The sequence below is a fragment of the Heliconius melpomene genome, chromosome 20, assembly GCF_056956725.1.
Source record: "Heliconius melpomene rosina isolate 202511_hmr_F chromosome 20, ASM5695672v1, whole genome shotgun sequence".
Taxonomy (NCBI): Eukaryota; Metazoa; Arthropoda; class Insecta; order Lepidoptera; family Nymphalidae; genus Heliconius; species Heliconius melpomene.
In genome coordinates, this window is record NC_140408.1 from 4,717,310 (window position 1) to 4,732,430 (window position 15,121).

Genomic DNA, 15,121 nt, shown 5'->3' on the forward strand with positions numbered 1-15,121 from the left:
ATATGAAATCTTGGACAATAGGAAGATAATGTCCACAAGCATTTTAGTTTATTATTATTTTCCTTATTAGTATTTCAGTTATGTAGTTATTGATTCAGACATGCAAGTTCAGCGTTTTTAAAGTATATACATGGGTAATAATAAAATAAACAACAGATATTAAACTTCAAAATAAAGTTTATTAATTTGTGCATTTAATAATTATATTTTTGTGTGCACTTACGTTATGTTAGAAGTAAACAATCGGGAATCAAATGCAGGTTGTAGGCAAATAATATTGAAACGTTGTGTAAAAATAAGTAGTAAAATATAGATATTAGCAAAATAAAGAACATGAGTATTTATAATATTAACAGTTTCAACACTTGTAAATAAATTGATTTGGCTTGTGGTACTTAACAGTAAGTTTGTTGTTATTGTTATATTTACTTCATATTTGTCACAGATATTTGTGTCAATAGTTTTTAATACTTGTTAGTAACCAATGTTTACATTGCAAAATAATACAAAATGTTAGACATTGTTTAGGTGGTCTCATATATTGAGGAAATTATACTTAATCAACATACAATATTTTCAACATACATCTATTACGTTTAGAACATAAATTTTCTCATATATTATCTCATATATATTACTATTCAATTAACTCATATAATGAAAATAGTAAAAAGCAAGTATGATATTTATTTTTCAAATAATCAACGGAGTTTGAGGTATTTTTAAGATATTATTAACAACCCATCAAAATGCACAATTCATAGAAACTGGGACGGATTGACTGCAAACAGCAACACATCGTGGATTTTACTTATAATCCAATGCTCTTTATCATTTAAAATGCGCTTCAAATTTCTAGTTAAATAAACAATAAAAAAAAATTGTATAAGAAAGTTTTTTGTATTCTAAATATAGCCAGCCAGCTAGTTTTGGGAAAGCACCACTGTACAGTTGACATGTATGAATCATCATACATGTCAACTGTACAGTGGTGCTTTATTACATCAGTAAATAAATAAAATTACAATACCAAAGCTAAAATAAGTAAAAAAAAAAATACTAATATAAAAATGGGGGTTGTCAAGTATTAGTTAACTACATACAGGGAAAAGAAAAGAAAAGTTACAGCATGTTACATGGAGGATCAAACATTATAAAAACTTTATTTAATACTTGAACGACCCCAAGCTATGCATAATAGTATGGCGAAATGTTTGATTAGCACTATTATACACATATTCACAATATAAATTTTTGATTTGATAAGAAATGTTATATCTTACAGAACTTGCATTATCTTAGGTTTTATTATTTAGATTTAAATTTTATTAACTATTTGCTATTTTTTTTGTAAATTTAAATTCGATTTTATGAAGTTTTTGTAGTGATTATATTTAACTTATTTAATATGTAAATAGCAATAGTTATGAAGGTATTGAGATTTTTGGAATTTAACTTTTGGTATAGCTTTACTGATACAACATTTTTATTAAATAAAATCCAATATTAAATGAAAGTATTTTAACTGGATTAATTGCGTTTAACCACGGACTACTGTAAAGTGTTCGAAACGTCCGATTTTCCCAAAAAGATGTATTATCCAAAATAAAATTAGTTTTATCAAACTATCCAAATTAAAGTTAAAATAGTTCTTCTTCTTTCTCATTTAATATGTGTAATAATCGTGAAAATCAAAGAACTTATTAAAATCCAATATGATAGATAGATACCATCAGCACACAAGTTAATAATGAAATATGTAATATTTTACAATGGTAATTATTGTTTTTTTTACTTATAAACAAACTTTATATTTGTTATCATGATAATTACTTTACTTTGTGGTTGTGATTCGTTTTAAGCATCTGTGCTGAAAATAATATTATGTTAATACATAAAATAAGGATTTTTGTATATTTGTTATTATAACAATTAATTCGTAATAAGGAAAATTGTATATCAATATTTAATTACCTAGAAAGTGTCTATAAAAGCACAAAGCAGTTAATTATGTAATATCACTCTGAGATTCATTTAGTGGTTAAATAGCAAAATATATTTTTGTGCAACGATATAACATAATATAATGTATTAATTACAGCATATTTTAATTTTTATAATATTTGTTAATATAATATTAGTTTTCTAGTTAGTCGGTTTTCTTATATGAATGATATGATTAATTTTCTCAGTAATCTTGATAATTTATAATGAATGCTGGTTATGAAGTGGATCCTATACATTCCTAAATACATTTACAAATCCGATATTTAAAATTCCTTTAATTAAATGGAATGTTTCAGTCTTAAGTACTTTACACACCTTTACGTTATGATTCTACAAAGATCTTTTTCAGTATACTTTAGGGTTCCATATAATTTTGAATATAAACATGGTGGTCTTAGATTCATTCTCCACTCGGCGGAATAGTTAGATTTAAATTATTTTCAGGCCACACAGGCGTGCAACTGTAGGTACAACAGGTTGTGGATTCGATTCCCACTCTAGGAAATGAAGGGTAAGCGAAACATACTGTTAAGTCATTTCTTTTCCGCTCAATTTTTGAGATTTTCAAGATATTGGGTGATAATAGCGAGGACATGAAAACAATTCATGTGTATCGAATGTGAAAATCGAACTCAAGAACCGACAATTTTATAGTCTGTCGCTATCACGCTGACGGCTTCATATGTAATATATAAAATACTTGATCAACGGCGGTGGAACCCTAAAATCGTATAATACTTATAGTCTATGTTAGTAGTGAATAAAATTATGTGAAAAATAAAATCATTTTGACTTTTTCTCCTTTTCTGGTTTGTCTTCATCTTTTTTCTTAGATATGAGTGTGTGTTTTGCCTTTTTCAATTGTTTTTTAACTTTATCCTTCACTTTATTTTTTTTGACTGGTGTAACTGCGTCACCAGACTTCATGGATGAACTGTTGGACTCACTGTTTCTTTGTGCTGTAATTGATACGTAATGTTCGTTTAATAAATAGAAATAGTTTTCAAATTATGATACTTAGCGAAAGTCATTGAACAATTTTGCATTATGAAATATTAATTGTGATATATATTTTTTATTTAATTTAATTTTATATTTATTTTCGATTCGCACCACTCCACACACCATCAGTACTTGGTGGCGGATGTTTCGAACTGCTTTAAATTAAATATTAGACCGTATGTGCTAGATAAGTTGAGTTCTACCATTCAACAAGAAATATTAGGTTCCCTCTGGCTTCCTGCTATATATGGGAAAAAAGCGTAAACCGATTCCCACTTCGTTCAAATCCGAGGTGGATTCGATTTATAGCGGAGTGTTTCGATTATTCGAATGACAATTTATGTGCATATATAGTACATTATTGTTGTGTTTATTTAGATTATTAAGAAATGCATTTTCCAATATACTATGTACACACTTATTTAGGTACAAATTTAATATAATTTGTCGCGGTAGTATATATAATTGCAAATTCTTATAACTGGTATAGATAGATAATCAATTGTCTATAGTAGTTATCATTACTCTATTGCATGAAATAAGTATGAGGTGTTAGTGTATGTCGTTACCTCTCTTACTGGCGATGGAGGCGGCGATGGCGAGGTCCTCCTGGCGCTCGCGGCGTCTCTCGGCGTCCAGCTGCTGCACCAGCTCGTCGCGGAGCCGCACGATCTCCACCAGCCGCGTGACCAGCTGCTCCTCACGCACCTGCCGGGTAGATGACGAGAGTTTACAAAGTGAGGATTTCATCTATGGTACGGCATTGTGAGCACCGACCTATGTATATAATCAAACTTCCACACCTGAGTGAGATATGTGGATATGTGTTTCCGTTGCTACAAAAGTAGCTCACAATTGCGAAATATCAAAAACACTCCTTTTAAAGGATCTCATTACATTTATCAAGTGCCTTGGGGGTACACTTAGGTACTTAATGATTTTGTTTTCACATCCGATAACGAGTTAATAAAATAGCATTCCGATATAAGTCTACATACGAAGTTATATACAATTTTATATATAAATATTGCATTATTTATTATTACCCATTGTTGTCAGTACACAATATGTGCATATGTATTGGGATAACGGGGATTTACCTTATCAGCGTCAATGCGATTCACGGTTGGTTGCGACTGTATTATTCGAATTTCATGTTCGATATCAGCTTGCTCCTGTTCCAGCCTTTGTTGTCGCCGTCTAAATAAATATAATCAAATTAGTTTCACCCTGTAATTACCAATGACATATGATTTGGAACTCCAAGAAACCAACTAACCTATAAACAGTATAGAAATGGTGCCTTAGAAAAAAAAACTCAACATAATGTGCATTTATTAGAGGACTTTCAAATCTATGACTTTCAAATATATATATCTAAATCCACACATCCATTCACAAAAATTATATATTACGTAGTCTGCAATTCTTTTTTCTGAAAGGGAGCTTAGTGTTAAGACACTATATTCTCCACTTTTCGCAAAGAGCAAATAAATGAAAATATTACGTATTTCATTTGCTTGAGTGGGAATCGAACTCACAACCGCCATAGTTAACGCTTGTGCCTCTGCCCCATGACTGGCATCAGTAGTCTGTGAATAATCAAAAAACATTTTAGCGCAGTTGACAATACTATCGCGGATTATAATCTAAATTATAAATAGATAATACATAATATTATAATTATTGTGACGATTTCTTAGAAAGTAATAGTATAATTTGGTTGATACCCAAATTTATATCATAAATAATTTATTATAATTCAAGATACGTAAGTAACATAAATATTAGGTTTATAAATATTCTTTTGTTTCCTTTTGAAGACAAAAAACATGTAGTTTAAATTACTTTGTTCTAAATTTATTACACAAAAGAAGCGACCCGATCCAGAGAGTTGATATTGCAACATAAACTAAGATTAAATGTGTTGTATAAAATGATGCATAGAATTAACAAACAAAAGTCGTCACGCTTTGTTTTTTTTTTCTTATCGCTATATCAATCGCATACGCAGAGGGAACTTGGGAACCTATTGTTAAGACACTCCGTTCCCGTTAAGAAACTGCCTTTTCCCATTTTCATTTCGTTTACCCCAAGGCATTGCGTGTTGAGTGGCTGAACTCAACGCTGCGCTCTGCCTCGTTACCAGAGCGAGGAAAATTAAAATATTGAATATATATATATATATATATATATATGTATGTGTAGTACTATGTATAGTGTGTAAACTAATTATTAACTATTTGCAAAACCTTGATATGCTAGATATTGACATTGCCTCTAAAGGTCAAACGACATATCGATATCTTCATCCAGTATTACCTATTATGTAAATAGATACTTATATCTAACTATTAAATCTTAAAGCAATAAAGTTGTAAATAACGTTTGTATGTACAATAGTCATCAGACCTGGCCTTTATAAATATTATACTAAATGAAATTTTGTAAATTAAATACAAATGCTGCTTGTTTTCTTAATGCTTGTTAATAGCAGATAATTATTTCCGTTCAAGGAACATAACCGTTCTTATTATGTTATGACTTTCGTTCAAACTCGATTTATCCCGATTAGTAAAACAAATATTATGTAAATTTGATTTACAGCCTCTGGTGGCCAATAGGCAGAAGCTCTAAGCACGACAGTTTGTTGACGTTCGATTCCGTGTCGAGGATATTTAATATTTTCGTTTTCTCGCTCAGATAACAAGACAAAGAGCGGCGTTGAAATCCGCTACTCAACACGCAATGCCTCCAGAATTGGGCGGAAAGTGGGGAACGGGGTGTTTTAACACTAGGCTCCATCTACCTACCCTACTGTGTACATGTACACGAGCAGGCAGAAGCAATAGAAATGTAAAAAACATTTGTATAAGGAAAATTGTTGTTAATTACTTACATATACATAAGTTCTGTCTGCTTCCTGAATAGATCATTTTTCTCGTTGACTAGTTCGCATAGTTGTATGACGAGGTCTTCTATTTCCTCTTGAGGTGCGGTTGGTCCATCGTCACCTTATAATTCATAACATAATATATAATTTTTATTGGATTATACATTCATTTTGAAAATAACCAGTATACGATTTTGATAAAAGTGCTTTCATTATGCATTTAATAAAACATATTTTTATTTAAAATCAGGAAGAATTAAACGGCCTGTTTGTAAAATGTACATTTTCTTAAACTATTACCTAGGTACATGAGTATATCTCTACATTTTTAAAACAAACTGTGCATTATTTTACATAGGGATATTATTTATTTTAGTATGGTAGGATACAGTTCTATAACACATCTAATATTTGTTTATTCAAAACATAACCAATGAAAGTTATCAATAAAGATCTAAATTTAAATAAGATAACACAAAGTTTATCGTACGTTGATATGTAAATACCTACATATGAACATATTTATTTTCTACGATAAGACGGTGCACAGACGAATCACAGGCATGTGCTAAAGTATTATGAAATAACTTTCATTCTATATAAAATTACACATATAAATCGTGATTGATTTTATATGTAAATATATAATGTATCACGCTTAATCTAAATATTTTCGAAATTAATTACACTCAACAATTGTAATACGTTCAAAAAACCCATTATCTAATTATATCAAAAGCAGGAATCTGTTAAAGGAAATTTTGTAATGTCATATTAGTATGTAAATCGTGACGTTTTCCATTTAGGTGAATCATGCACGTGCTGGCTGTGAGGCTCAGTGACAATAAGGAATGAACTATGCGGTCGTGCTGGTGCTATGTAATTGTTATTCATAGAGGCACTTGAATGCTATTATAACAAAGGCTAATAAACTTGACACTATATACAGTATTTTCTTATTATAATAAGAAACAAACCAAGGTAATGTAGGTACATTATAGGAACGTAGGCCATCGTACGTTCAAAGCAACAGATAAAATTTACTAAATAAAAAATGAATTGTACTAGCATATTTATTTTCTTTTTATGGATATGTAAAGTATTGAAGTAATAGAGGTGTCTGGTCCTATATAAAAAATTATTGCAAGTAAACATGATGTCATTTTTTATAAAAACATGATGTAAAAATAATAATTAACACCTTATTTATCTTTGTTTTCCTATCTGGTACTGATTATTTTGTATATAGATATTATATTTTTTATATTTTGTGCCAATTTAACAATGAAATATTTTAGAAATACAAAGTCTTATAGAAAAAAAACAAATTTAAATAAATCACAACTGTAAGATTACACTAAAGTTTAGATATTTAAAATACCAACTTTATGATTTTTAAACTTCGAGCGTGAAGATTTAAGTCTGTAAAAAGTCGCTGTAATATTTATTTAAAAGCAAAAAGAATGTTTTTCAGTAAGATACTACTCCAGATGTGCAGGATTTCTATTATATGCAGGAGTTAAAGTGCATGTAGCCATACAAGTATACTTAATATAGCAAATTTGCAATTCAAAAAAAGTAAAATAATGTAATAAATAAGCGTGAACAGCAATAATAGTGCAAAATGAAGTTTACCCTCACACTTATCCCGTATCATCTGTTCAATGAGTACGCCCTGACGCTCCAATCCCAGCTGTTGAGTTTCAAGTAAGTCCAGTTGAACCTGCAGTTCCTCCACAGACATCTGCATTTTGACTTCCCTTCGTTCTGGAAGCGGGAGTCCTGGAGCCGGGCCTTTTACTCGACGCACACCTGTAACGATATTTATTTGTAAACCGTAATACAAAAGCTAAATAATAAATATAAGTATTTTTTTTAATGTAATTCTGGTTCATGTATTTTTATTTTTATATATTATAAATGTAACATTTTCAGGGCCCTATGTAAATCATAATCATAAGGGTGAAGATGTTATATTCTTTAGACATATCTATACTATAATAAAAAAACAATTAATCACTAAAGTATCTACTATTTAAATGTGAATGACAGCTGTTAAGTTATTTAATGTAAATGTTTTTATTTGTTCTATATTTTCTTTTCCCTGTATCTTCTTCTTCCTGGCATTAATCCCGGCTATTACCAGGGTCTGCATTCCTACTTAACCTACTCCACTTTGCACGATCTTTTGCGTCCTCGGTGGTTAGACCATTGGCTCTCATGTCCTGCATCACGACATCCAACCAGCGCTTCCTTGGGCGTCCGGGAGGTCGCGCCCCAGGAACTAGTATAGCAAGGCACTTGCGTCCGACATAGTTCTTAGGCCGGCGCGTAACGTGGCCAAACCATCTCAAGAGACGTTCTTGAAGCTTATCCGCTACGTCACGGACCCCAAGATTACCTCGAATGAATGTGTTGCGTATGCGGTCAGACCGCGTTACGTCGCACATCCACCTCAGTATCTTCATTTCCGTGACGTGAAGCTCCTGAGTGTAGCGAGATAGTGCTGGCCAACATTCGCTGCCGTATAAAAGAACCGGTCGGACGATGCTCTTGTATATCAGCCCCTTGAGCTTGGGCGGTATTCTGCGAATTTCTTTTCCCTGTATATGAGCAATAAAGAAATTTATCTATCTATCTAGTAAAAGCAATAAACTAAAGTGAACCATAAGGTAAATTCAACCATAAAAGACAATTTATTACTTATACAATAAAAGAATATTTACTTATCGTCTAACACGTTGATTAACAACACGTTGATTAACACGTTGATTACTGTAACTTCTTGTAATACTATAACTTCTTGTAAAGTTATAAATTAAGTGATTATTACTTAAATCACTAGAGGTGGTTGATATTATCGACTGTCGACGTAAAGTAGAAAAATATTTTGTTAATTGTTGCGTAAGTAATTGCAATATTATATATTAAGGGAAATTAAAATAGATGTTATCAATATGTGACGAAACGGAAACTATACATTCCTTGAAACAGCGTCACGCATACATTTCTTTTTTTTAGCTTCACGCTGTAACCCGCACATAGTAATGTAGGTAGAAGCAACCTGGGAACCTAGTGTTAAGACACTCCGTTCACATTATATTCTGTTTGAAAATATTGAAAAAAATGGACCAACAAACTGTCGCTTTTAAAATCGCACGCTAGTGCTCCTCTGCGCCACGACTGGCATCTCAATTCTTTTGCAAATATAAGAAACTTTTTATTGCTCTAGCTTTATAGCTTTTTCTTTAAAAATCTTCTTTGTAAATTTTCAACATTGCTGTCCTAATTACTCTCTGATAGTTTAATCAGCGAGGAGAGATAAAGGCGCAGTCCCTTGTCATAGTATTATATTTAATTTCGATTTGGTACCTAGATTTATCCCTGTTTCGAATTAGTACCTATGTATATTGTTTATCTTTATGTAATCCCATTTAAATACGACTATAGTGCATATTATAGTAAGTACAAGATTAATATTCTGATTAGATTTTACTGTATACTTTATTGTTTAATTATCATAGTCTACAGATTAATAATAGTTATCACAAATATATGCAGTTCTATCTACAACTAAAATATATAATTTAAATTAGAGGTGATATCAATAAACTCGATATAGCGTGAAATATGATGAAAAAGTGAAATTTATATATTATGTATCTTTTTTTTACAGCCTAATAAAATCTTAAATGTATCACATGATTTACTTAACTAAAAGTCTTAAATTTATATTAATTATTGCATCTATAAAATTTCAAATAACTTTCGTATATTTGGAAATTTAAATGAAGAACCGAAGTGAAGTATATTAGTTCGCACTTCATTTTTAAAACGTTTAAAAATTAATAAAATAAAATTTTAACATAAAAAGTTAAAAATTGCTTACCATCAGATGTGTTTCGGACACCTATAGAATCAACGCCCTTTTCAACAGATCCTCCATAACCGGACACATTAGAGATGGAGAGACTGTCGGGAGGCGTAGGCGCTGGTCGTCTCTTCTTTAATTTTGGAGTAGATTTGCCGAAAGACTTCTTTAACAATATAATGTCTGCTTTAGTATTACATTTTGAAATTTGTCTATGGTGAAACTGGTACATGGAGGTAGCGTTCGATTATGAACTTGATGGTTATGGAGTCAATCTCCATTTGAAAAAAAAGTAGAAAGCAGAAAACGGGAGTGGACAGAACAGGAACAGGACATTCAGTTTTTTGAAGCTTCACGCTGTATCACGCACATAGTAGGGCAGACAGAGGAAACCTAATGTTCTCCACTTTCCGCCGAATTCTGAAGGCATTACGTGTTGAGAAATGGAAATATAAACGTAAATAAATATTTCACTTTCTCGAGTGGGGATCGAACCCTCAACTCGTCGCGTTACAGTCACACCATTGTGCCGCTGCGCCACGATGGCTTTATAAATTAGTTGTAGCAATAGTGTTTTTTAAAATGGACCCACAGAGAGCTATCCTAAAGGATGAAAAACGCACAACGGAGTGTCCTAATTTTTTTTTTAATAAACATATCAATAAAGACTTAGAAAAAATCGAATAGGTACAACTGTTACTGCAATACATGCCTCTGACTTGCAACAATAAACCTATTGAGAATTGGCAGCCTTTCACTTCTTATGAATGATATCTAATTATTATTCATTATAAGAACAGCTTTCTAATGAAAAAAAAAGACAATAAAGTAATAATAAATTCTTCCATGACACCGACAATAGTGTGTTTTTATAACAGTTAAGACCGTAGTGACACATCCCACCGTTTTCAATACCAATATTCCGACAACACTGTGACATATTGAGTGCTGATGTCGCTCCGTTTTTATTTTATTTTTTTCAGGTCAAATAAAAAAAAAATAGAAAAATCTTCGCTGTACTGGGAACAATCTATTGTTGCTTTGAATTGAATTGAACCCACCACCGTCGCGTTTACTCGCTTATACATTTAACTATATTAGGATCGTTGACGTCATGACGAGTCTCTAATAAAAGCCGAAAAAAGAGGTATCTAAAATATTTGCAATTGGCTTATGAGACAACAAATTATTTACGGATAGTAGTTTCAGTAATATATAGATTTTTGGCCACCCATGGCCTTCGAGGACAAGGGATTCAAACATCGAAGAGGTATTTTTGTTTTTTTTTTATGTTTTTCATGCTCACTACTGATTCATATTGATATTTTATTTTGGGCTGGATAGTTTATTTATCCAAGGAGGCTACATGATATATTCTGAACGTTAAGCTTTTCCATATTATCCACAGTACCTGCAGACGAACATGCCTTGGGCAATTACAATTTGTGTAGGAGGTATATGGTATACCTTAATAATATATTTTTCTTTACCTGGTCTGAATGTATAGTCGAGGTGTGAGAGCTAAACGAGGATATGCTGGCCACATCGTCCATGGACGTAGAGGGCAGGTCCAAGTGCTCCGCTATGGAGGGCGGCGGCGGTGGTGCTTTGGGCTTCCTGCGGCGCGGCGTACTTGATGGCACGTCCAAATTAGGCGTACTTGCCGTTATTGGCGATTTGTGCATGCTCGAACTGCTTATAAATTTACAATTGTTATGATAATACATAAGTTGTTGTATAGAAGATTAAGAAATACTTATTATACTTTACATATTTTTCTGTTATATGGTTAAAAAGAACTTGTCTATTTTAAGGTTATGGCCACGAGAAAAAGCATAATAAAACTAAATATTTACCAGAAAAATCCTACAATATAATTTATAATATTACACAACATTTTCTTTTTGGTTTTTAATTTTAAATTTATCATTTTATTTTTTTTATCATTTCCTCGTTCTGGTAACGAGAAAAAGCACAGAGCTGAGTTTCGCTCCCAGTACGCAATATCTCTCAAATTCGGTAAATCTAACCTGCTATATGCGGGGTACAGCGTGAAGCTAAAAATTTTTTTAGTCAACATTACCTTTTATCTTCTGATTCTTCATCTGTTGATGGTTCTTCACCATCAGACCAGAACGGATTATAAGCTTTAATGTGACGTTTTCTGAAAAGTAAAATATTGTTTATAGCAAGTAAGGAAAAAGATTTTAATTTTTTACTAATAAAAAAACATACATCGGCGTTGATGTCTGGCCAATGGAGACTTTAGGTGGCATCGGTGGTACTTCGTCATCTTCGTCACTACTACCAAAGGGATTTGTGCTGATTTTCCTAGGCTCTTCCTGTTCATGCTAAATAGAAATGCATGCATTATAACCCTCTTTTAATACTATTGCCATGCTTTAACACATAGGTAGAGCTTTGATATTAATATTCATATAAATTAACAATGTAACAAACAGTATCATTAACAGCAAAATCAATCATAGCTCTCTCTATGTTAGCTTGACTAAAAAAACTTACTTCATCCTCATCATCCGAAAACGGATTTAAGTGGACTGGATAATCCTTTTTTAATTCAGGTAGTGTTCTTATATCATTAACTTCTGTTTTCTTATCAATCATTTGTTGTTTTTTCCTTCTAGGCGGCACTGTTATACTAATTTCTTGTTCAGATTTTACATCACTTGTTTGTAATTCAGAACTATCTGTATTTATTGTAGGTCCATTTTCTAAAGCTATTCTGCTATCATCAGTTATATTACTGTCACTTTCTTTGTTTAAAGGTAATTTATTGTTTTCTTGAATAAGAGAGTCATGTGCATTATCATGACTGTCGATTTGTGCAGGCTCCACCATTTCGTTTAAAGCATTTTGTACACCTAATGTATTATCACTTAAAAGTGTTTGTAAAAAAATTAATTTTTCTTTGTTGCTCTTATAGACTTTTTCAGGGGCATTTTTTACAATATTTTGATTATCTAAAAAACTATCATCTGCTTCTTCCAAAGTTTCACTAATATCTTTACTATTTATTTCCGTATTTCCAATGTCTTTACAAAATTTTTCACTATCATTTAATTTATATACATCTTTATAGCTATCATTAAAATTTTCTTTTAAACTAATATTGGCTACTTTATTTTCAATGTTTGTATCTTTTTCTATGTTTTTTTCAAATAAATTTATTTTTTCTGCAATTACAAATGTAATTTGTACTAAGCTGATATCTGATTTTCAGCACTAAATATATAAATGTGTAATATTATATAGTTTTAATAAAGTTTAACAATATTTAAATATATTCCATTTATAAAATTACTGATATATAATATATATACACTTATACTATTACATAAAAAAGGTGAAGACACTTGTGAGATTATTAAAAATTTCATTCCATAGAAGATTTTAAACATATAAGGATAAAAAAAAGAATTAAGAAGGCACATACAATAGATAAAAAAACAAAGTTTATGTAAGCATAGTACAAAGAAAAGTATATAGTTCATTCTCACCTAATATTGACTGTGGCCTTGTCTTAGTTTTTTGATTAACAGATTCTTCATTCTGTACAGATGGGGAAGGATTTACATCATTACTAAATGCCAGCATTCCTATTTGATGATTATTATTAAATTTTGGTAGAGATTTCTCATTTTTACATGAATCACAGGAAAAGTTGTTGGAATCAATAACATGGTAATTTTTAGGGTTCAAATGTCCCATGCACTTGGAACAACGAAAACATCTCCTATGGTAGAGCTTTTGTGAAACCATGAGCCTCTGTGCCAAGTATACAGGCAATCCACATGCGGCACATTTATCAAGAGCCACTTTTCCAAATTTCATGGACGTCTAAAAGAGTGAATAAGAGAAATAGAACATAAGACATAGATGTAACATTACAAAAGGGCAGTGCAAAGTGAAGCTACAAACATACACATGGAAATAATACAAAAGTGTTTTTTTATAATAAAAAAATACTAACTGATCCATGACTTGGTGGTGAGGAGGTTACTTTTGACTCACTTTCTGATACTTTGGTATTCACTGAAATTTAAAATATAAGCTTTATATTATTATTATTTTCCAATAGTCATTAAAGCACAGTGGGACGGCATCTGACTGCAAATGATATAGTTGTTGTGGGTTCAAAACTGCACTCAAGGGGGCAAATTATTTACCCCCCTCATTGTAGGGAAATTAAAATTATTGGTGCTGACAAAATGGCAGCATTGATTTCTACAAATCGAAACACAACTGACAACACATTTTGAGTCAATTAGAGTAGAAAGCAGACAAAACAGTAAAGCTAAAAAAGAATACAAATATAAAAAACACTACAATGTGTGTAGCAATATAAGAAAAGCTATGAATAATTAATACAAAAAAAATATATATAGATAGATAGCATTTTAAAAACATACCAGTATGGCCAAGACGCTGATAAAACTGAGATAAATATGTTAACATTGATAATCTATCTGGTACTTCATTCTCTACCATATCTTCTGGATCCAAAAGAGCTGGAATTCCTAAATGTTTTTCTGCAATACTATAAGCTAACTGGTTGTTCTCATAAATATTTTCTGGTTTCAATTTTGATATATCTCTAGAATTTTTGAAGATGTACATGTTTTAATATATTTGATAAATTTAATTCATATCTCAACAAAAATGAATGGAATACTCACATCAAATCTGGTCTAAAATGATGAACAAGAGCACAAAATGCCATTCCATTTCTCCAGGATGTTGTCATATTATCTATTTGCACTTCAGGACAATCTCTTATTAATCGTTTACACCATAGCTCTAAAGCTTTTGTTCCTTTGACTTCGGACATTTTATTTACTTTAAGATTTTAATGATTACAATTTATTTAAATACTTTTTTTTAATATTTATAACATACATCGTAGATGATGTGTGAAACAATAGTTGATTATACCATTTTGGAAAGTTTTATTGAAAGTATTTTATTGTTTTGGATATAATAAGTTACTTAAAACTTAGAGTTAAAGTGATTTATAAGTAGAAAAATGAATAATATTGCAATGATGTGTCAACAGTCAATAAGTCAAATAATAATTTCTTGGTTACTTTTACTGAATATGACATATTATTATATCGTCGTTGATGACAGTGACAAAAGTCATTGGAGCTTGGCAGCTGTTACCTTGATTAATAATCTGTGAACGTGATAAGGGCATTTTTATTTAGAGAGAAATTAATACAAAAATGTTTTTTTATGTTGAAGTTTTATTTAATCTATAATTTTAGTTTATTTTATTAATTGTCAATAATCTCTTGGCCAAAATTTTTTTCATCAGGCTGTTTCAAGCT

At 31.0% G+C, this 15,121-nt stretch overlaps 1 protein-coding gene across 5 annotated transcripts; it reads right to left on the reverse strand.

Moving 5' to 3' along the window:
* Positions 1-159: 159 nt before the first annotated feature.
* MICAL-like (protein) lies at positions 160-14,873 on the reverse strand. Of its 5 annotated transcripts, none has more exons than XM_085204954.1 (14): positions 14,471-14,873; positions 14,204-14,388; positions 13,765-13,826; positions 13,292-13,631; positions 12,297-12,967; positions 12,009-12,124; positions 11,857-11,937; positions 11,264-11,468; positions 9,792-9,936; positions 7,538-7,714; positions 5,909-6,023; positions 4,110-4,209; positions 3,579-3,717; positions 160-2,966 (listed from the first exon to the last, which is right to left on the reverse strand). In XM_085204954.1, exons 1-14 carry the CDS (start codon positions 14,620-14,622, stop codon positions 2,791-2,793), a joined length of 2,664 nt encoding a protein of 887 aa, XP_085061080.1. In that variant the 5' UTR covers positions 14,623-14,873; the 3' UTR covers positions 160-2,790. The 5 variants fall into 5 exon arrangements, with proteins under 5 accessions (XP_085061080.1, XP_085061081.1, XP_085061082.1 ...); XM_085204955.1 differs by having other exon boundaries at positions 7,544-7,714; positions 9,792-9,939; XM_085204956.1 differs by having other exon boundaries at positions 7,544-7,714; positions 9,792-9,939; positions 11,264-11,465; positions 14,471-14,872.
* Positions 14,874-15,121: the final 248 nt, after the last annotated feature.